Below are 21,569 nucleotides of genomic sequence, written 5' to 3' on the forward strand. Positions count from 1 at the left end.
CTGCCCCGGGAGGTGCCAGGTGCAGCCCCGGGGCCCCTGCGTGGCCCTCCGCCGCCCCGATCGCTGCACCCCCCCTCCGGGCCGTCCGTGGGTGCCTCCCGCGTGCCCGCCCGCCTCTGGCCGCCGCCGCGCCTCGTGCCCCTGCCCCAGCCCGAGCAGGTGCCTCCGCGGGTGCGCAGCAGCCCGGGACCCCGACAGCCCTGGGCCCTGGTGCCGGACGTGGAGGCGGGGAGGGCCCAGGGCACCCTGGCGGCATAGGACTCAAAAGGAGGAGGTCTGGGACCTGCAGGAGGTGACGGTGGCCGTCTGGTGGCAGGAACGTTGTGTTGGCTTCGGCTTTGAAGAAAGAAGAACCGTGTACCAGCCTGGCTCGGGCACAAGCGACAGACCGCTGTGAGCACGGACAGCCGGGTTGTGGCTGCCACTCTGGCGGACAGCTAGCGCTCCCACACCTGCGGGCCGTTTGTCGTCCCCTGTGTCCAGCCAGGAGGGGGAGGGATGCCCTCGCTTGAAGCACTCACTCATTCGGCTTTTAGAGGAACGTTTTTATTAGAGAAGCAGTGCACATCAGTTGTACTCTCTAGTACATATAGTTACACAGAAGAAAAACTTAAAAACGCACTAAACGCGCTCTCTCAGTTTTCTGGCATTTACCTTTGCGGTTTTGAAAATACTGCAGAAGTGTTTCCAGAAGCGTTCTGCGTCTCGGTATGAGCAGGACCGAGGCAACAGGAGCTCCCACCGCTAGACACAGGATTTGTTTCCGCTGTACTTGCTGAGCATGAAGCTTTTAACCCGTATTTACTAAACCCTTATACACATTAAGTCCGCCTTTGTACTTTCTGCTGCATTCCAGAGTCTGCCGTGCCCTCTACCAGTGCAGCTCTGTTTTAATTATTTACCTTTGTAGTATTGTGTGTATCTAATGGCAAAAATGATCTCTCCCGTTATAATTTCTAAGCTTTTTCTTAGTTACTCTTATGTGCTTATTTCTTTTTTTGGGTAAACTTTCCAAACACTCTAAGTTCTGAAAACATTCCTTCCTATCGGAAATGTTATCAGAATTAACATTAAGTGTATTAACCAATTTTGAATTATATCTTGTATCAATTATATCAATTATATCTTCCTAATTATTGAGTTTTCCTGTTCAAGGAACCTTGTACGTTTTCAGATTCCTTTATATACCTTAATAATAATTTATAGTTTTATTCATACCGATCCAACATACTCCTTTTTAACCTATGCCTGGACTTTTATTTCATTTCTGTGGTTATTATTGCCGTGATGAAAGTGAGCTTTGCTCCCAACAAGAAGAGCTGTTGGTCTCTTGTATCACACGAGTGATACAACATCACGAGTCTCTGCGGTGCCTTTAGTAGTTGTTCCATCGATTCCTTCGCTTTTTCTAGGTTCACAACGTAGAGTACGCTTTCAGCCTTTTACCGCTAGATACTACGAAGGTCTTGAGTTTAATATGGGTTATTCTTGATCAAGTTAAGTAAATTTTCTTTTACTTCTGGATTACTGAGAGTTTTCAAGTCATAGACATTAATTTGACCATATGTCCTTGAACATCTGCCAAGATAATCACCCGCTAATTTATTTCCCAGATACTGAGTGTGTGTTGTGCTCCGCACACGTACTCTTAAAAAGTTTATTATCCCTAGGAGACTATTTCTCTCTTTTTAAAAAAGATTCATTTATTTTACTTGAGAGTGAGAACGGGGGGCAGCAGCAGAGGGAGAGGAAGAGTCTCAAGCAGATTCCCTGCTGAGTGCGGAGCCTGACACAGGATTTTGATCCCACGACGCTGAGATTGTGACCGGAGCAGAAACCAAGAGCTGGATGTTTTACTGAGCCACCCAGGTGCCCCACTATGAGAGTATTTCTAACACTGCTCTGTCTCGGGTCATCTGGTCAAAGTTGTGGTTCTCACTAACCCTGTCACTATGGCCTTAGAGTAGAAGCCCTGTTCCAAGTCATCTGAGCTCCTAAGATCCAGGATGGAGCAGCTGATATCTTTGCCTGACCCCCAGCCTCTGGACGGGGGCGGTCCCTACTTGAGGGCAGGTCAGCCTCCAGTCCATTTTGTCCAGGCCACATGCAATGAGGGTGGACTTAGGGCAGAGGATATACCCCTTTGACCTAATGGAGGGAACAGTTCTGTGGGCTGGACACTGGAGTTATTCCTGAGACACTAAAAGAATGACACATTCTTGAAAGTGAAGGATTATTGGGGATCCCTGGGTGGCGCAGCGGTTTGGCGCCTGCCTTTGGCCCAGGGCGCGATCCTGGAGACCCGGGATCGAATCCCACATCGGGCTCCCGGTGCATGGAGCCTGCTTCTCCCTCTGCCTGTGTCTCTGCCTCTCTCTCTCTCTCTCTCTGTGACTATCATAAATAATAAATAATAAAAAATTAAAAAAAAAAAAAAAAAGAAAGTGAAGGATTATTATTTTGAACGTACTCTATTTTTAAATTACTGCACTTACGCTTCTGTCTTTTTTCCCTTTTGCTATGTTTCAGTTCTTCACCACCAGGAGTATTCCTTGAGAAGGACTATGAGATTTACCGGGATTATAATGTGGATGGCCAGCTTCTTCACTACAGGTAGAACCCACTGGCTCACACTTGGCCCTGGCTCCTGACCTGAGGGTGGTTTTCCTGGCAGCTCCTGGGTGAGCTGGAGAAGAATCTGGCTCAATAGGAAGCAGCTAGCTGGATGTACACGGCATGTGGGGTCCCACACCGGCCGGAGGAACATGAGGAGGGGCTGTGGGGTCACAGCACCATTTGGAGTGGTCCCCAGGTTCATGTGGCAGCTTTCAGGAAGCTGGAAGAAGCTTGTCACTGCCCAGCCTGGGAGCCACAGAGTGTTGCTCCTACCAGAGGAGTGAGTCCCTGGGGAACCCTCAGCATGCACTCTCCCCTGGAGCTCCAGGCCACGCATCAGAGTGCTCCCCAGTTGAAGCTGGGAAGATTGGTATTGATCACAAGGAAAGAAATGGACATTGGCTTCCCTTAGTCCTGGGTTGGCCCTGCGGGGTATTGCAAGGTTCCAGAGATGATGGATCCCGGGGTGCAGCATCTATCATACTGGGTGGGAGCTGTCCTCAGCCAAGTTGTAGGTCCAGGTGGGGTGCTGTGCCTCTGGGTGACCTAGGTGCCAGCACAGACCAACAGGAGTAATACCAGCACTGGGGAGGAACTTGAAGACCTGAGGGGCCTTTGGTGGCTTGCTCAGATGGTTCCAAGATCGATCTTGGTAGTGCTGACTGGGTTTGTTGATATGGAATGGAACCTGAGCCCACCTGGGCCCACCTGTCAGGGGGTGTGACTGTGGGTGTGTTTTGTAGCCTTGCTTCCATGTGCGCTTCAGTAAAGTGGGGTCAGATGGCTGGTGAGCCCTCAGTGCCCCTGCAGGCCGGGGCAGGCCCTCTGACCTGGTATTCCCTGGGGGTTGGGCAGTGCTTTAGTGGTCTCTGTCAGAGTCCCCCCACCCTGTAGGATGCATGTGCCCACCTGGTCTTTGGTGGCCTGTTGCAGCCCTGGCCCTGCTGTCCTGGGTGCCACCTGAGCTGGATATGAGAACAACATGTTGCAGTTTTAGGAATAGAGGCACTCACCCAGCCAGCGTGGGAAGAGCAGGAAGCTAAAGTTTATGGACAGATGAGGGAGGAGACTCTCCCCACCATACTGTGAGCAGGGTCTGTGAGGAGAAGGGGGAGCAAGAAGGAGGTTTGTCCAGGGAGGCTTGTGTCACCAACCAAGGTGGTATTGCTGCTCAGGACCCCGAGCAGGGCAGGGCAACGATGGGATGCCTGGTGGACGGCCCTTCCAGCCCAGGCACAGAGGTGCATCTACGGGGCAGTTGGGGGGCTGCATAGTTCAAGCTGTTTTTCATTTTTTTCTTTTTAAAGATTTTCTTTATCTCAGGGGTGAGGGGAGAGGGAGAAGCAGGCTCCCCACTGAGCAGGGAGCCCCATGTGGGGCTCGATCCCAGGACCCTGGGACCATGACTTGAGCTGAAGGCAGATGCCCAATCAGCTGAGCCCCCCAGGGGCCCTTAAGTTGTGTTGCATACAGAACATCAGACGTACAGTTTCTTGTCCACGTGAGCAAGGCTCTCTGAGTTCCACTCAGCGTCGTTACCGAGGCTCAGGATCTGCATACATGGCAGCCGAGGCCCCAAGGAGGTGGCGCCAGAGCAGCTCCTCTGGCTCTGGTCCTGTGCAGTGCTTGCCATTCTCCCTTTGGAAAGAGGCCGTGGAGAAGCTCTCCGAGCTGAGTGGAGTTTCCTCTCTCTCTGCTCCTGCACGTCCGACACCCGCCTCTGCCCTGCCTGCTTCCAGCATTTCCCAGTGCATGAAGGGTTTTGTTCCTTCCCTCGTGGTTTTAAAGAGTCACTGGAGGGATCCCTGGGTGGCGCAGCGGCTTGGCGCCTGCCTTTGGCCCAGGGCGCGATCCTGGAGACCCTGGATTGAATCCCACATCAGGCTCCCAGTGCATGGAGCCTGCTTCTCCCTCTGCCTATGTCTCTGCCTCTCACTCTCTCTCTCTCTCTGTGACTATCATAAATAAATAAAAAATTAAAGGAATAAATAAAGAGTCACCGGACAACCAGATAAGCAACCATTTTATTTAGAGACAAGTGGTGACTGTCTGCTAGTAGAGTGATGGGGGATCAAGGCACGGGTGAGGACAGGCTTCCTGGGTTTGGGGAACCATAAGGAGACAGGTCTGAGGGCCGGCCAGGGAGGTCGGACCGGGTAGAAAGGCTGGCCACGGGCAGCTGGGTCGTCTGGCCGCTCAGTGGTCAGAGGTGGGAGACGAACAAGGGACAGATAGCAGAGCCTAGAAACTGGGTGTAGGGCTTCAAAGAGAGCTTCCAGAAGAAGAGTAGAGCAGTGAGGTCAGGTGGAGACAGAGTTTGGGGCTGTAGAAGGGCCTGGCCTGAGGATGCCCGCGGAGGCTGCCTGCACAGTGAAGCCCATCGTGGGTAGGCCCCTCTTGGCTTCCGGGCTCCTACTCTCCGTGATCAAGGGCCACCTCTGGGCCCTGGGGCCCATCTTCCCAGCTGTGACTTGGAGTCTATGACTCAGAGGTGCCTGCATGGGCCTCAGGCCTGCCTTGGCAATGGAAAAAGAGACTTCAGGAGGGGTGCTCAGTGCACACATATGCTGCAGTGCTGGGCATTGCCCCTCAGCCCAGGGGCATTATTTTTATGGTGGAGGGCAAGGCCACGGGTCTGCCTTTTTCCTGCCTTGGTCTCTCATTTCCACCCTGACTAGATGGAACTGCTCTCGGGTCCTGGAACACATGTGTCATCTGACCAGCAGGCCTCTCATGTGCTCTTGGCCTGTCTTTCCCACCCTCCTCATCCCACAGCACAGTCTTGATCGCCCACAACTGACAGGCCACAGGGTGCCTCCGTGAGCCACAGCCCTCAGCACCCTTCACCAGGCAAGGATCATTCTTTACCTCACAGCCCCTGCAGGGCCCTGGTACCAGGGCTGGATCAATATCTGCTGAGCAGTGAAAAAAAGTGCAAAAGTAATGCTTCGCGCTTGCTGAGTGTTTCCTGTGTGTCAGTACTGAGCTAAGGACTTTATCATATGCACAGTATGGGACTTAATCCTCATAAGAATGAGTGAGGACACTGAGTCAGAGATGGTAAGTGATTTCCCCAAGCCCACAGCCAGGGAGCAACAGGGAGCTGGAGTCTAGTCCAAGATTTATGGATTCTGAGCCCAGTCGTGAGGGTTTGCTGGCCCCTAGCAAATTAACTGCAACCCTTCACTCTGCCTCCAGCAACCAGGAGAAGAGTTGCCAGGAGTGGGAGCCTGCATCCCAAGTCCTGTCACTCTCTGATTTCTCCTCAGGACAGTGAGGCCAAGCTGCTGGGCATCACTGTCACAGGCAGGGTCGGGTCCTGGCTGCACTGAGTGGGCCACATACCTGGTATGTTGGAGTAGGCTTCCTCCCAGCTGCCATGGACCCTCACACTCTCAACCTCTGTCTCACCGGATCGGCCCTCGTTCTCTGAGGCCTGCCTCTCCCAGCCCCAGTAGTGGGAAGTTCTGGCCTTCTCCAGAAAGGGCCAGCACCAATCAGAGAACAGAGGCAGAGGTGGAAAACTATAGAACTGGTTTAAGAAACTTTGGATTTCCACTTTTGCAGCAGTGAGTTATCTGAGACCAGCCTGCACACAGAGAACAAAACAGGGAAGATCATCTTGAAGTCATCAGAGATCTACAAAGGAGTGAAGACTTGAGGGCTGAGGAGGGACCAGTGCAGCCCAGCCACATGTGGTACTGCCTCTCCCTCCGGACAGTTGAGAGGCTGAGAAGCTGAGCTGACCACTGGGTGGTTCCATGGCTCCAAACATCAGAGTTGAGAGGCCACAAAAAGGAGCCTTAGTTACCATTCCATGTTCCCACTTGGACTCCTGAAAGCCTATACTGAGGAGGAGGATGAGCCGTAAGTAGACCGGCCCTCAGACCTAAGCCTTATTTCCAGCCAGCTTAGTCCTAGGTGAAAGTCAAGCTGTGTGCCCTCTCCTCAGCTGCCTGTCAGAAACAAAAATAAATCCAGAGCCTCAAATGACCTCTTCAGTTTTTCACCCAAATCTCAGTCTAAAATTGTCTATGTAGAAAATCCCAAAGAATTGACAAAAGATTCTAAAACTGATAAGTAATTATGGCAAGTTTGCAGGATACAAGGTAAGTTTACAAGTCAGTTGCTTTCCTACGTACAAACGATGAACAAGTAGCATTTGAAATTAATACCATTTACGTTAGCACCCCCCAAAATGAAATACATAGGTATAAATCTAACTATGTACAAAACTTAAATGAGGAGAAGTACAAAACTCTAATGAAAGATATCAAAGAGCTAAATAAGTGGCGAGACATCCCATGTTCATGGACAGGAAGATTCAATATTGTCAAGATGTCAGTTCTTCCCAACTTACTCCATAGATTCAGTGCAACTTCAGTCAAAATCCCAGCAAGTTATTCTGTGGATATCAGCAAACTCATTCTAAAACTTCTGTGGAAAGGCATAAGATCCAGAATACCAAACAGACTATTCAAGGAGAACAAAGTTGGAGGACTAATACTACTCAATTTGAAGATTAACTATAAAGCTACCATAATGAAGACAATGGGGTATTGGCAAAGAATAGACAAATAGATCAATGGAACAAAAGAGAGTCAAGAAATAGACCCATAAAACATAATCAATTGATTTTGACATGGGGCAAAGGCAATTCAGTGGAGCAAAGATGGTCTTTTCACTAATTAGAGCTGGAACAACTGAACATCCACATGTCAAATGAATGTAGATACACTTTTTACACTCTTCAGAAAAATTAGCTCAAAACGGATCACAGACCAAATGTAAAACACAAAACTTACTCGTAGAAGATGACATGGGAAAAAATATAGGACACCTTGGGTGTGACAGTGATACTTAGATACAGTATTAAAGGCTCATCCATGAAAAATAATTGGTCAGCTGGACTTCATTAAAATTAAAAATTTTGGGACACCTGGAGGGCTCAGTGGTTGAGCGTCTGCCTTCGGCTCAGGTTGTAATCCCAGGGTCCTGGGATCGAATCCCGCATCGGGCTCCCCATAGGGAGCCTGCTTCTCCCTCTGCCTGTGTGTCATGAATAAATAAATAAAATCTTTAAAAAAAATCAAATAAAAAATTTGTGCTCTGCAAAAGACAGTGATAAGAGAATGAGAAAACAGGTCACAGCCTGGGACAAAGTATTTGCAAAAGCTACATGTGATAAAGGACTGTTATCTGAAATATGCAGAGCTCGTGACCCTCGACGGTGAGGAAACAAGCAACGCAGTTTAAGAGTGGGCCAGAGACCCTGACGGACGCCTCAGCCAAGACGACACACAGATGACGAAGACGCTCATGAATGATGCTCCGCATCCTGTGTCATCAGGGAAGTGCAAACGAAGACACGAGATCCCACGACACACCTGCGAGCAGAGCCAAACTCCGGAGGCGCCAGGCGCTGGTGCGGACCAGGGCCGGAGAGCAGAGGCGGCGGCGCCTCGCGGGACGGTTGGGAGATTTCTCGCAGAACTGAATGTGCTCTGACCACGTGATGCGGCACCTCGTCCCGGCGGTTACCCCGAAGCGGTGGAGACCCCATCCCCGCAGGACCCGAACGTGATGTGCGTAGCAGCTCTGTTCACGATCGCCGGGAAGCAGCCAGACGCCTGTGGGCCGGTGGACAGATGAACCGCGGGCCGACCCACGGTGCTCAGAGGACAGGAGCTCGCGCGGGGACCACGTGGGGGAGGCTCTGCACGCGTCAGGGGGTCACAGAAGCCGGCCTGTGTGACTCCGGGTCCTCGACGTTCTGGGGACGGCGACACCGTGGAGGCAGATGAGGGGTCGAGGGGCGGGGGGGGGCAGTCAGCGCGGAGGGTCCAGGGCCGCGAAGCCGTCTGTGTGACCCCCCAGTGCCAGGACACGTGCAGACCCACAGGGGCCCGGCCCCCGGGGGAGCCCTCGGCGAGTGGGGTGCCCGGCGGCGAGGAGGCCTCGTGGCCGTGGACCTGTAGGGTCATCGGCTGTTGTGTGCCTTGTGCTGGGGTGACCAGAGCAGAGCCCCCCCGCGCAGGGAGTGTCAGGACGGGCCCCGGGGTGGCGGTGGACCTGTAGGGTCATCGGCTGTAACGAATGCAGCGCTCTGGGGGGTTGATAACTGGGCCACGGGACGTGAGGAGGGGGAGGGAAATCTCTGGATGTTCCCCTCAATTTTGCTCTGAAAAGCAGTTTTTCCATCTTTGCTCTGGAAAGCAGTTTTCCACCTGTGCCCAGGGGCCGAGTGTTGTGTGTGTGTGAGGGCAGAGTCTCGGGCAGGGAGTCCGCCTTGGAGCTCGCAGGCCCCTCCGTGGTTGAGAAGCAGAGGTTGAGGGGCCACAGTGGGGCCTGGGGGGAAATCAGGTCGGGCCTCCGGCTCTCGTAGAACTAGTTGTGTGCCTGGTGCTGGGGTGACCAGAGCAGAGCCCCCCCCCCGCGCAGGGAGTGTCAGGACGGGCCCCGGGGTGGCGGTGGCGGGCCGGGGGCATGCGGCCTGGGCAGGAGGCCCCCCGGGAGGCTGCAGGGCTGCGTGAGGACGGGGGAGCAGCGACTGCAGGCCGCGCCGCCCAGGTGTCGGGCCCCGCGGTGCAGGGTGCCCGGGCCGCTTACAGGGAGCTCCCGGCGGCTGTCGGGCCTCTTGGGCCCTGACGCCAGACGCTGCGGGGCCCGGGCCGGTGAGTGGAGGGATCGGGCTGGTGGCTGGGCGCGGCTGCACCTGTCCCCACCCAGCGAGTGACCCGCGCCTGTCCCCGCAGGACCTCCTCGCTTCGGTGGAACTCGGGCACCAAGGAGCGCATGCTCATCAAGGTCGCCGACCGGGAGCCCAGCTTCCTGGCGTCGCAGGGCAACGGCTACGCCCTGGAGGGCCAGGCCAGCCGCGCCCGCCGGCCGTCGGGGGGGCCGCACTCGCCCAGCCTGCAGCCGTTCGCGCCGGAGCCCGACGGCCCCGTGTTCTTCCCCGAGCGGAGGCCGTCGCCCTTCCTGAAGAGGGCCGAGCTGGGGAGCTGCTCCCCGCTGCTGGCGCAGCCGCGCAAGGCCGCCGGCGACTCGCAGCCGTCGTCCCCGCGCTACGCCTACGAGCCCCCGCTGTACGAGGAGCCCCCCGTGGAGTACCAGGCGCCCATCTACGACGAGCCCCCCATGGACGTGCAGTACGAGGCCGGCGCCTACCCGGCCGGCTCGCCGCAGCGGTCCCCGGGCCGCAAGCCCGCCGCCTTCCCGCCGTCGCCCAAGCAGGGCCCCGCGTCGCCCTACCAGCAGCTGGTGCTCACCCGCCAGAAGTGCCCCGAGCGCTTCCTGAGCCTGGAGTACAGCCCCGCGGGCAAGGAGTACGTGCGGCAGCTGGTGTACGTGGAGCAGGCGGGCGCCAGCCCCAAGCTGCGGGCCGGCCCGAGGCCCAGGTTCGCGGCCAGCCCCGGCGGCGGCTCGCTGCCCCTGCAGCCCGGGCCCTGCCCGCTGCGCGGCCCGCGCCCGGGGGCCCCCCCGGGGGACTACAGCAGCATGGAGGGGGCCGAGCTGCGGGCCGCGCAGGACGATGCCATGTCCTGGTCCAGCCAGCAGGACACCATGTCCTCCGGCGGCTACTCGCCAGGCACACGCAAGAGGAAGAGCAGGAACCCCTCTCTGTGCCACGGCCCCGCCGACGGCCCCGGGGACCGCGACGTCCTGGGCGAGCAGCCGCCGGCCGAGGAGCGGGCGCCGTGCGGGCCCGGCCTGGGCGCCGGGAAGCGAGCCGAGGGCAAGACGGCCGAGGCCGAGCCGTTCCTGGCGCAGGCGCGCCTGGCCTGGGAGGCGCAGCAGGCCCACTTCCACATGAAGCAGCGGGGCAGCTGGGACTCCCAGCAGGACGGCTCGGGCTACGAGAGCGACGGGGCCGTGCCGCTGCCCATGCCCGGGCCTGTGGTGCGCGCCTTCAGCGAGGACGAGGCCCTGGCGCAGCAGGAGAGCAAGCACTGGCAGAGGGGCGCCTTGGAGAGGCTGGCCTTCCCCCAGATCCTCCTCGAGAAGAGCGTCTCGGTGCAGACCAACCTGGCCTCGCCGGAGCCCTACCTTCACCCCTCGCAGGTAGGGAGGCGCTGCCGGGCTCCCGGGGCGGCGGGGGACCGGGGCTGAGGCCGGGCGCGTGCTGGCCAGTCACCGGGGACGCAGGGGAGTCAGGGGGCGGGCGGGCAGCCCCCGACCTCGGGGCCGCTGAGCCTCTGGCCTCCCGTCTGTGACCGGGCTCCCGGGCGAGGTGCCCTGCAGGTGTGTCAGGGGTCCCCAGAGCCCTTCTGCAGCCAGGAGGGGGTGGAACCTCGTGCTGCAGCTGGAGCCACACAGGAGCCTGGCCTGCTTGTCCTCTCGGGTCAGCACCAGGTCGGGCATCGGCCGCCCCTCCGACTCACGTGCATCTCGGTCTGGGTCACGTGCTGGAGGCCAGCGTCCTAGTGCCCCCTCCTCCCTCCTGCCCGCTGACCTCTCACACCAGTCTGCCACGTGAAGCCAAGGCCAAGGGTCGGCCCTGGCACCTGCTGAGAGCCTGCAGTGGCCAGAGGGCCTCCTGGGGTTGGGCTCCCGACCCCGCCGGGGAAGACCTGCCCAGGGTGGCCTTGGGAGGCCGTTGTCCCTGCCAAATGCCTGCGCAGGCTGGAGAGCTCAGAGCAGCAATTCTGTCCAGGCTGAGAAAACAAAGGGCCAGTACGCCGGTGACGCCTTGGGCAGCTGTGCTGAGGCCCTGAGGGAGGCAGGGAGGGAGGCTTGGGACAAACGCCTCGTGGAAGGGGACGGCGCGGCCCAACCTCACTCTGCCCACGGCCCCACATGGGGATCTCTGGTGGCAGGGAATGCTCTGACGGGGAGGGAAGGGCAGGGCAGGGTCGTGGACCAGTCAGTACCTGCCACCACCCCGCATGGAGACAGCCGTGTAGCACCGGTGGGGACGGCGTCCCCTGGCATCCTCCCACCCCAGACCTGTCCTGGACACCCACCACCACCGCCACCAGTACCCCTCATTTGCAGGAATAGGGAGGGCACTTCTTACTCCTCAGGGTAAAAGTTGGAAGAGGGCCTCTGTGGTCCCCTCCCCTGCCTCGTGGGAGGACGCAGTGTGTGTCTACGAGGTGGGTAGACCCAGGGGAGGCCCTAAGCTCACGGCCAGCAGGGGAGGCCATACCCCTCTCCTGGCTGGGTCACGCGGAGCCCACAGCCCCTCACGGCCCCTCTTCCTTCCTAGTCTGAGGACCTCGGCTCCTGCGCCCAGTTTGAGAGTAGCCGGCAGGCCCGCAGTGTGATGCCCAGCGCCAGCTGCGTGTTCCCCACCTTCACACTGCGTAAGCCGTCCTCGGAGACTGACATCGAGAACTGGGCCTCCAAGCACTTCAACACACACACGCAGGGCCTCTTCCGACGGAAGGTGTCCATCGCCAACATGCTGGCCTGGAGCAGTGAGTCCATCAAGAAACCCATGATCGTGACCAGCGACCGCCACGTGAAGAAGGAGGCCTGTGAGATCTTCAAACTGATCCAGATGTACATGGGCGACCGGCGCGCCAAGGCCGACCCCCTGCATGTGGCCCTGGAGATCGCCACCAAGGGCTGGAGCGTGCAGGGGCTGCGGGACGAGCTCTATATCCAGCTGTGCCGGCAGACCACGGAGAACTTCCGCCTCGAGAGCCTAGCCCGCGGCTGGGAGCTCATGGCCATCTGCTTGGCCTTCTTCCCACCCACACCCAAATTCCACTCCTACCTGGAGGGCTACATCTACCGGCACATGGACCCCGTCAACGACACCAAAGGTAAGGCCCGGGGCACCAGACCTCTCGCATCCCGGCTCTGCCACCGGCTCAGGGCAGGGCTGTGGCAAGAGCTTCCTGGTCTGCGCTGGGCAGGTTGGTGCAGGCAGGCTCGGCACCTCCACGCAGACACGCGTGTCCTCTGAGCACCACGTTCTAGGTCCCCACTGGGAAGGATGACAGGCAGTCCTGGACTGGGGTCCGCGGCCACAGGCCAACGGTTCAGGGAGGAGGGGGCTGGATGAGGGCTGGCCTCCATGTGTCAGCCAGCTGATGCCCACTCTGCTAAGGCCTCCGGACCTGGCCACTCCGCCTGACGAGGGCAGGGAGGCCACAGTCAGGCCTGTGTACTAACTGTGTTTCAGCCATACTATGGCCTGGCGGGGTGGTCACCCCAGGCAGGCTGGTGCCATCTGTCCTGGGTGGGGAAGAGACAGGAGGGCCTTGGAGCGGGGCTCCTGCGAGCAGGGAGGAGCTGCTCTGGTAACCAGGGATGCGTTGACCTGGCACCAGGTCTGGCAAGACTGGCAGGCCATCGGGGCGCTGCAAGCTGGCCTGGCCCTGAGCCATCCCGAGAAGTCAGGTGTGGAAGCAGCCACATTCTGCCAAGGGCGCCTGAGGGCCATGCATCAGGTTTGTCTGGCCCCAGACCTGGTCTCAGGGGAGGACTCAGGGCCCTGGTCCTGCTTCTAGATGGTGCCAGGCAGGGAGAGCCCGAGCCTGGGGCCATGGGCAACACCTGCTCCTGCAGCAGGCTGTCCACCACCCAGTCGTGGGCATTCACAAGGCATCGCCCTGGAACCAGCATCTCCATACACACGTGTGCACATACATGCACACGCACGTTCTCTGGCTCAGGTGCTGTGGACTCCTCGTTGGGAGTGACTGTGTTGGTCTGTCCAGGGCGTTGCCCCAGCCCGGGTGTGTGGAGCCGGGTGTGTGCACACAGTGATGGGACTGCAGCTGCCCCAGCAGGGGGAGTCCTAGGGAAGGTGTGTCCAGTACACGCACCGTCAGCCCATCAGCCATGGGGGGGGCTGGATCTTAGAAGCCATGGGATTTTCAGTCGGTTTTTTTGTTTGTTTTAAGATTTGTTTATTTATTTTGAGAGAAAGAGAGAGACAGCTGAGGAGGGGAGGGGCAGAGGGGGAGAATCCTCAGGCAGGCTCTGCTAGGAGGCGCCCAGTGAGGACCTGATCTCACAACCCATGAGATCGTGACCAGAGCTGAAACCCACAGATGGATGCTCACCCAGCGGAGCCGCCAGGCGCCCCTAATTGAGGCATGTGGTTTTTTAAGCAGGGTCACTGAACACGGCAGAGGGCGTCCCAGGTGGTTTCCCCCATGTGCAGAACACGCAAGCTGGTGGGTGGCCTCAGTCGGCCTCAGTCTTCCTGGGCCTTTCCAGGAGGAGGTGAACCCCCATTAGCTTCATGGTTCAGCCTGTTCCACAGAGGCCTTTAGGTGTGTGTCTACTGCTCAGCACAGCCCCTGGGGGCTCAGGGAGCGCTTGCCAAGTGACAAGGTGAGTGAGCAGTGAATGGACGAGGCCAGAGGCTCCTGAGGCCATTCCTGCCAGCGCGCTGGGGCTCCAGTGGGGAGCTTGAGCTCAGGCACTGTGCGGGGCCAAGCAGGACACTCCTCATGGCACAGAGGTTTGTGGGCTTTCCTCCTAGTGTCTGCACTACAGGGACGGGCATGGCGTGTATGAGGAATGGGTGGTCAGTTGGACGTGTGTGGCTCTGAACATCTGCCCACACTGAGGGAGGCCCACGTGGTCTCAGCCCACAAAAGGAGATTGGGGCTCTGTGGTCCCACCAACAGGAGCCTGCTTCTAGGCTCTGGGATCCGATCTCACGTGTATAATACAGGGCCGCCTTCCAGCCAGAAAACAACCCCAGGACCATTGCTGGGTGGGCTTCTGTTCTAGGCTGTGCTCAGTGCAGAGCCAGTGGAGAGGCCGGTGCTCCCTCCCACGGGACATCAGGAACAGGCGTACTGCTGGCTGGTGTTCAGGAAGGCAGGTCCTATCAGCCCACAAGGATGGAGCCTGTGCTTGCGGAAGGAAAATTGCAGCCTCTTAGGGTCACTGAGCCCAGCTCCCGAGTGACACTGCACCCTGAACCGTGCTGCCCAGGCCTCAGGGAGCTTTGATTTCATCTTCCAGCACATATGTGACATCTTCTGTGTGGTCACTATCACAAGGGACCAAGGCTCCAGTGAACCCTAGTTCACCTGTCCGCTAACCCCCAGCTTAACCTTGTCCCATACACGGTCACGCCTCTGTGCCAGCCACCAGCAGGCTGCTTTCACAGCTCGTCTCATCAGGCCTTCCCTCGCAGGCTTTCTGCAGACACGGCGGACGGCAGCTACCCCATGTGCTCCTCGCGGCAGCACTGTGGACGGTGCAGACCCTAAGGAGTTTCCTTCACCCTTCATGTGTTCAGTAAGACGTAAGGTTTCCATGTAGAGGTGTCAGATGGAACACGTATATTTACTTGGAATCTACCTCGATGTCCTGCCAAATGAACACGGAAGTTAATATTTATTTATTTGTTCATTCATTCATTCATGAGAGACACACTGGCAGAAGGAGAAGCAGGCTCCTCGAGGGGAGCCCAATGTGGACTTGATCCTGGGACTCCGGGATTATGCCCTGAGCCAAAGGCAGATGCTCAGCCGCTGAGCCACCCAGGTGTCCTGGGAAGGAATTTTTTAAAGAAGAGGAGAAGGGGCTTGGGAAATGGTGTAGCCACTGTGGAAGACTGTTTGGCAGTTCCTAAAAAAACTAGAAATAGAATTACCATAGGGCCCATCACTTCCACCTCTGGATTTATACCAAAAAAATTTGAAAACAGGGACATGAACAGATAGATACTTGTACAAGTTCATGGCAGTATATTCACAACAGCCCAGAAGTGGAAGCAGCTCAAGTGTTCGTCAGTGGATGAGTAGATAGATAAAATTTAGTCCATCCACACAATGGAATATCATTCAGCCTAAAAAAATGTAGGGAGTTCTGACACATGTACAACATGGTTGAAACCAGAGAACATTATTTCAGTGAAATAAGCCAATTCAAAAAAGTACTGTGTGAGTCCACTCATACAAGGCCCCTAGAATATTCATATTCATAGAAACAGAAAGAATGGTGGGTGCCAGGTGCTAGAGCAGGGACAGCTGGAGACTTGTTCATTGCCTACAGAATTTCCATTTGGCTTGATGAAAAAGTTTTGGAGATGGAGTATGGTGATAGTTGCGCAACAGTAATAACACACTTAATGCCACTGACCTGTATAATTAAATATGGTTGTAATGGTAAATTTTGTACTTTTTACCAGATGTATATTTTACCACAATAAAATGTATATTTTATGTATACTTTGCCACGATAAAAATAAGGATACCCACAAGGACAAAGAGAACGAACACGGTTTTGGAAGCTGAAAAGTACAGGAGCGAGTGGTGGGAAGCTGACTTGTTCAGACCAAGAAGGGTGGATCCCAAACAGTGACAAAGCTCAGAAGCTGAAGCAGGTAGCAAACCTTAAAAGCTCCACAGTGGGTAGAGCCAGCTTCCTCTAGCAGAGGTTTGGAAGGTGTGTGGTCTTGAAGCTGAAAACTGCTTGAAAGTCTGTTTAAGAAACAAAGCAGCTACCGTAGAGTAGGCAAGAGCAGATTCTCGGCCAGAGCATTTGGACTCCAATCCCAGCCATTTTCAAGACAGGCCATAGAACAAGTCTCAATAAATGGTAAAGAAGGCAAATCATAGAAAGTGTATTCTCCTGTCACAACAGAATTGACTTAGTAATCAGTAACACAAAGATATCTGGAAAATCCCCAAGTACCTGGAAACTTTTTTAAAAGCGTACTATTGAATAGCCCATGGGTCAAATAAAAAGCTATGGGGGCAATTAGGAAGTATTTTGAACTGAAAGAAAATGAAAACAAAACATATGAACTGTGGGATGCAGCCACAGCAGTTGTTAGACAGAGATTCATAGCATGTGAATACCTGTGTTCTAAAATAAGATCTCAAATCAGGGGCCTCAGTTCCTATTTTAAGAAACTTAAAAAATAAACCAAAAGCAAGCAGAAGAACGAAAATAATGAAGATCTAAGTAGAAATCAGTGAAGGCGAAAACAGAAAAACAATGCAGAAAGTCAGTGAAACAAAAAGCTAATTCTTTGAGAAGATTGATAAGATTGATAAATCTCTAGCCAGACTGATCAAAAAGAAAACATAAATCACCAATATCAAGAAGGAGAGATGATGTCACCACAGATTCAACATGCAAAAGGGTAATATTATGAACAACTTTATGCCAGTATATTTGGCAGTTTAGAGGAAATGGATTCCTTGAAAGACAAACTACCAAAGATCACTCCATAAGAAATAGACAACCAAAACCACGTATCTATTAAGGAAATTGAATTGGTACTTAAAACTTTCCCACAAAGAAAAATAAAGGCCAAAATGGCTTCACTGGTGAATTTTACCAATTATAGCAATTCTTTACAAACTCGCTGAAAAAATTGAAATCGAGGGACTATCTCCAAATTTATTCCATACGAAAATTATAAAAGGACATTACCAAAAAAATGAATAACACGGACAGTATCACTCCTGAACATAGAACAGAAATTGTTAACATTACTTAAGCAAATGGAGTCCAACCATATATAAAAAAAAATGTATCTTGAGTGAGATTTATCTGAAGAATGAAAAATTGGTTTCACACTAAAAAATCAATCCATGTAATTCGCCAGTAAAAAAGAAAGATTATGTGATCATCCCAATAAGTGTAGAAAAAGCATTTGGCAAAAAATCCAACATTTCCATTCCTGATAAAAATTTCTAAACAAACTAGGAACAGAAGGGACCCTCTTCAACTGGACAAAAGGCAAATATTTTTTGAGACCCTATAGCACCCGAAAGAATGGAAAATGAGAACTCAGATACCTGTACACCCATGTCCATGGCAGCATTATTCACAATAACCGGAAAGTGCAAACAACCCAAGTGTCCAGCAGGTGCGTGGATAAGCAAAATGTGGTCTATCGATAACTGGAATATTTTGCAGCCATAAAAAAGAATAAAGCTCTGATACATGCTATAACGTGGAATAACCTTGAAAAAGGTATTCTAAGTTAAAAAAGCAGATACAGGGATCCCTGGGTGGCGCAGCGGTTTGGCGCCTGCCTTTGGCCCAGGGCGCAATCCTGGAGACCCAGGATCGAATCCCACATCAGGCTCCCGGTGCATGGAGCCTGCTTCTCCCTCTGCCTATGTCTCTGCCTCTCTCTCTCTCTCTCTCTGTGACTATCATAAATAAATAAAAATTAAAAAAAAAAAAGCAGATACAAAAGGGCAAACACTGTATAATTCAACTTCTATGAAATATCTAAAGTAAGCAAATTCATAGAAAGATTAGAGGTTACAGGAGCTGGGGGAGGGGGAATGAGGAGTTTTGCTTAATGGGTGCAGTGTTTCTGTTCGTGGTGATATAAGAATTTTAGAAATGTGGTGGCTGCATGACACAGTGTACTAGATGCCACTAAATTGTACACTTAAAAATGGTTAAATGGCTATATTTTTATGTTTGTATTTTACCACAATTAAAAAACATCTCTATCCAGCATCATACTTTTTCTTTTTTAAGGCTTTATTTATTTATTCATGAGAGACACAGAGAGAGGCAGGCAGAGGGAGAAGCACGCTTCCTGTGGGGAACCCAATGTGGGACTCGATCCCAGGACCCCGGGGTCACGACCTGAGCCAAAGAGCCACCCAGGTGCCCCGGTAGCATCATACTTAATGGTGAAAGACTGCTTTCCCCCAAGATCGAGAACAAGGCAAGGACCTCCAGCCCCCCTGCACCTGCTCCACGTGATGGCGGAGGGCCTAGCCAGTGCAAAGTCATGGAAAAGAAATAAAAGGCATCCAGAAGGGGAAGGAAGTGTGCAATTGTGTCTATTCACAGACCACACAGTCTTCCACAGACCTATAAAAATACTATAGTGAGAATAGCAAGTTTGCAGGATGCAAGACCAATATATAGTAAAGTTAATTGTGTTTCTACATAGTAGCAACAAACTACTGGAAATGGATATTTTAAAAATACCATCTCGGGGCACCTGGCTGGCTCAGCAGATGGAGCAGGTGACCCTTGACCTTGGAGTTGTGGGTCTGAGCCCTACATTGGCTGTAGAGATTAGTTTGAAATAAAATCTTAAAAAAATATATATCCACAGTAGCATTTAAAAATAAGATACTTAGGGATAAGTCTGACAAGAGATGTCTGAGAGTTCTATGCTGAAAACTCCCAAATGTTACTGCAAGTCAGGAAGGCCTGAGGTGGAGAGAAATACCATATTCATGAATCAGAAGACTCACTTGTATCAAGATTTTACTTCCACCTAAATTGATGCAGATTCAACCCTAACCAAAATCTTAATAGTTTTTTTTTTTTTTTAGTTTAGAAATCAATAGGCTGATTCTAAAATCCACAGAAAATGCAAAGGACCTAGAATGGCCACAATAACCTTTGAAAAAGAAGAGGGAGGTTGGAGGACTGACCATATCCTGCTTCAAGTCTTGTCATGACACTCCAGGAGCCAGGAGAATAAGCTGTTGATGTAAAGGTAGATCCGTGGGGCACAACAAAACTGCTTGAGTCCAAAACTCAACCCAGACCTACGTGGTGCATTAGTTTTGCACAGAGATGCGGAGGCACCTCCGTGAAGAAAGGGCAGTGCCTCCCGCCGCTGGTGCTGGGACAGCTGGTGGCCAAACACAAAAAGAGATGAACTTCAGGGATGAGCCTCCTACTCTGTGCTGTCTGCAAAAACTAGCTCAAAATATCACAAACCAAAACATAAAACCTAGAAACTGTAAAGCTAGAACGAAACATAGACGCTTCTTCTCGAGCTGGGCCCGGGTTTCTAGGTGTGACGCCCCAAGCAGCCTGTGCAAGAGGAGACCCTCGATGCCCTGGAGCTCCTGCTCTTCGGGAGACGCTCACCGGAGACCGGAGACCGGAGACCCGCGGTCCCAGCCCGCGGGGGGCCTGGAGGGACCGTATAGGGAGGGGGGAGCCGTGCCTCTGTGGGCGCCCCAGGGGCGGGGAGCGCCACACCCCCAGGCCTGGCTCCTGCACTGCTCTCGGTCCAAGGCGCCGGCCACGGAGAAGCCGCGGGGTCGGAGAAGCCGCGGGGTCGCCCGGAGTCACGGCTCCCTCCCCACGGCGCAGGCTCCCGGCGCCGCCGGAGCGAGCAGAACCTGAAGCCTCCGCTTCCTAAGGCACGGGTGCGGTGGCCCGTCCACAGGGCCTAGCCGTGCTGCTGGCGGAGCGCCTGGATGGGCGGGCCACGTGCCCTGGGGGGCGGCTGGGGGGCGGTCGCCATCGCCATCGGAGAAGAGCCTCCGGGGCAGGCGTGGAGGGCCGCGGCCCAGAGGCTGCTGGGGGGCTCCGCGCCCCCCCCCCCCACCGCGCGAGGAGCAGCCCCGCCGCCGGCCGGGCCCGCCGGCACCCCTGGGCTGCAGCGGGCGGCGTGGGCTGGCGCGCCCGGCTTTGTGTTCTCTGGTCCTCACGGCTCTGTTTGCTCCCCAGTGACGCAGCATATGAGAGCGCTCCTGGAGAGGAACAGTAAGAAGAAGCCCAAGTTGAGAAAGAAACCCAAGCCCTATGTTGAGGAGCCGGATGGTAGGGCCTCTCCCGCAGCCGGGCGCGGTCTGCGCAGCTCTGCTCTCCGGCCTGGGCCGCCTGGCCCCTTTCTCTAACCGCTTCTGGGCTGGAAGGGGTGTCGGTGGGGTGGCACTAACCATCGGGGCTGGGGCCTTCCGAGCCGGCCGAGGCCCAGTCCCGAAGGTGCGTCTGGGGGGGGCGGCACCCGCCCTGTGCCTCTCTCCGCGGTGCTCAGAACAATTTCCACCTTGCACGCTGGGCGCTCGGTGGGGAAGGGCGAGGACAGACTGGGCAAGGCCGGCCGGAAGCACCCCTAGGTGAGTGTCTGCTGAGGAGGGGCTTCCTCGGAGGGAGCCCAAGAACTTCCCCGTCCCACCAGCCTCGCCCTTCTCCCCGGGCCCTGGCTCGGGACCACAGCCCCATCCCACCACTGTCCAGGCTGCAGGGAGGCCCTGTCCACCCAGGACTGACCTGTCCCCAGGGGGGGGTCTCACTGCTGTCCTGGCACCGGGGCTCTGGGACCGGCCGCTGCCCCACCTCGGGCACTCCTCCCCACCCCTGGAACACACACGTCCTCCTCCAGACGAGCCCCACTTCTTGTGCCAGTACCACCCAACCTCGACCCCCCTCCCCTGGGAAGCTGGTGGCTACGCGCCGCCCGTCGTGGAGGGGGCCGCTGCCCTCAGGCCCCAGACATCGGAGCCGAGTGGGGGGGCCCGAGCTCCCACCGGTCCGGGTGTGGGGTTGCCGCAGGGACGGGGCTCAGCCTGGCCCCACGAGATCCTCTTGTGTAGCGAGGGCGGAGCCGAGGCCCAGGACCCGTGATGCGGGCACCAAGGGGTGGCCGGGGCGGCCTCTGGTCCCACCGCACAACTTGTAGGCCCAAAGCCCAGGCCCAGGGGCAGGGGGGGACAGACTGTGGAAGAGCCGCCGGCTGTCCCTCTGCGGCCAGGCCCCTGGAAGGCTGTGCAGGGGCGTCCCGGGGGACCCAAGGCGGGGCACCCACGCCGTCGTGAGGATCTCCCAGGCTGGCCGTGGGCGCTGCACAGCTCGGTCCTCGGGAGACCCCCCTCCCCCCGGTCGTGGCCCGGGAAGTGATGCCCGCCACGCGGTGCAGGGTGCGGGGGCTGCCGGGACCCCCCCCCCCGTCCTACAGGGGAGGACGCTGAGGCCCTGAGACGGGGGTCAGGGCATTTGTGTCGCCGGGGCACCCCCCCTGCAGCCACCCCCCTGCCGTGAGGTGTCCGAAGGCCCAGTTGGCTCTGGGCGCAGTGTCCTGAGCTGGCCTGGGGTGCTGCATCCCAGGGACCCGAAACGGATTCCCAGGGACAGTGAGAACGGTTCTCGAGCGTTGCTGCTTACGGTGACGACACGGTCCTGTGACCGCTCAGACGAAGATCTTCACGGGCTAAGACCCGGGTCCGAGGACCCCCTTGTGCTTCCTGCACAAGAACCTGCTTCCTTTAAGAGAAGACTGGGTTATGGATCTGAGGCTG

The 21,569-nt window shown here is 55.6% G+C and overlaps 1 protein-coding gene across 6 annotated transcripts in view; it reads left to right on the forward strand.

Moving 5' to 3' along the window:
- ARHGAP39 (Rho GTPase activating protein 39) overlaps positions 1–21,569 on the forward strand; it is a 91,917-nt gene that overhangs the window by 65,677 nt on the left and 4,671 nt on the right. For 5 of the 6 annotated variants that reach the window (XM_041768720.1, XM_041768719.1, XM_041768724.1 and 2 more), the window contains 4 exons: positions 2,530–2,613; positions 9,372–10,680; positions 11,828–12,389; positions 19,999–20,091. In XM_041768720.1, coding sequence (XP_041624654.1) covers positions 2,530–2,613; positions 9,372–10,680; positions 11,828–12,389; positions 19,999–20,091 — 2,048 coding nt within the window. The remainder of the gene's footprint in view (positions 1–2,529; positions 2,614–9,371; positions 10,681–11,827; positions 12,390–19,998; positions 20,092–21,569) is intronic. The other variant, XM_041768722.1, reaches the window with a different exon arrangement.

The sequence above is a fragment of the Vulpes lagopus genome, chromosome 9 (assembly GCF_018345385.1).
Source record: "Vulpes lagopus strain Blue_001 chromosome 9, ASM1834538v1, whole genome shotgun sequence".
Taxonomy (NCBI): Eukaryota; Metazoa; Chordata; class Mammalia; order Carnivora; family Canidae; genus Vulpes; species Vulpes lagopus.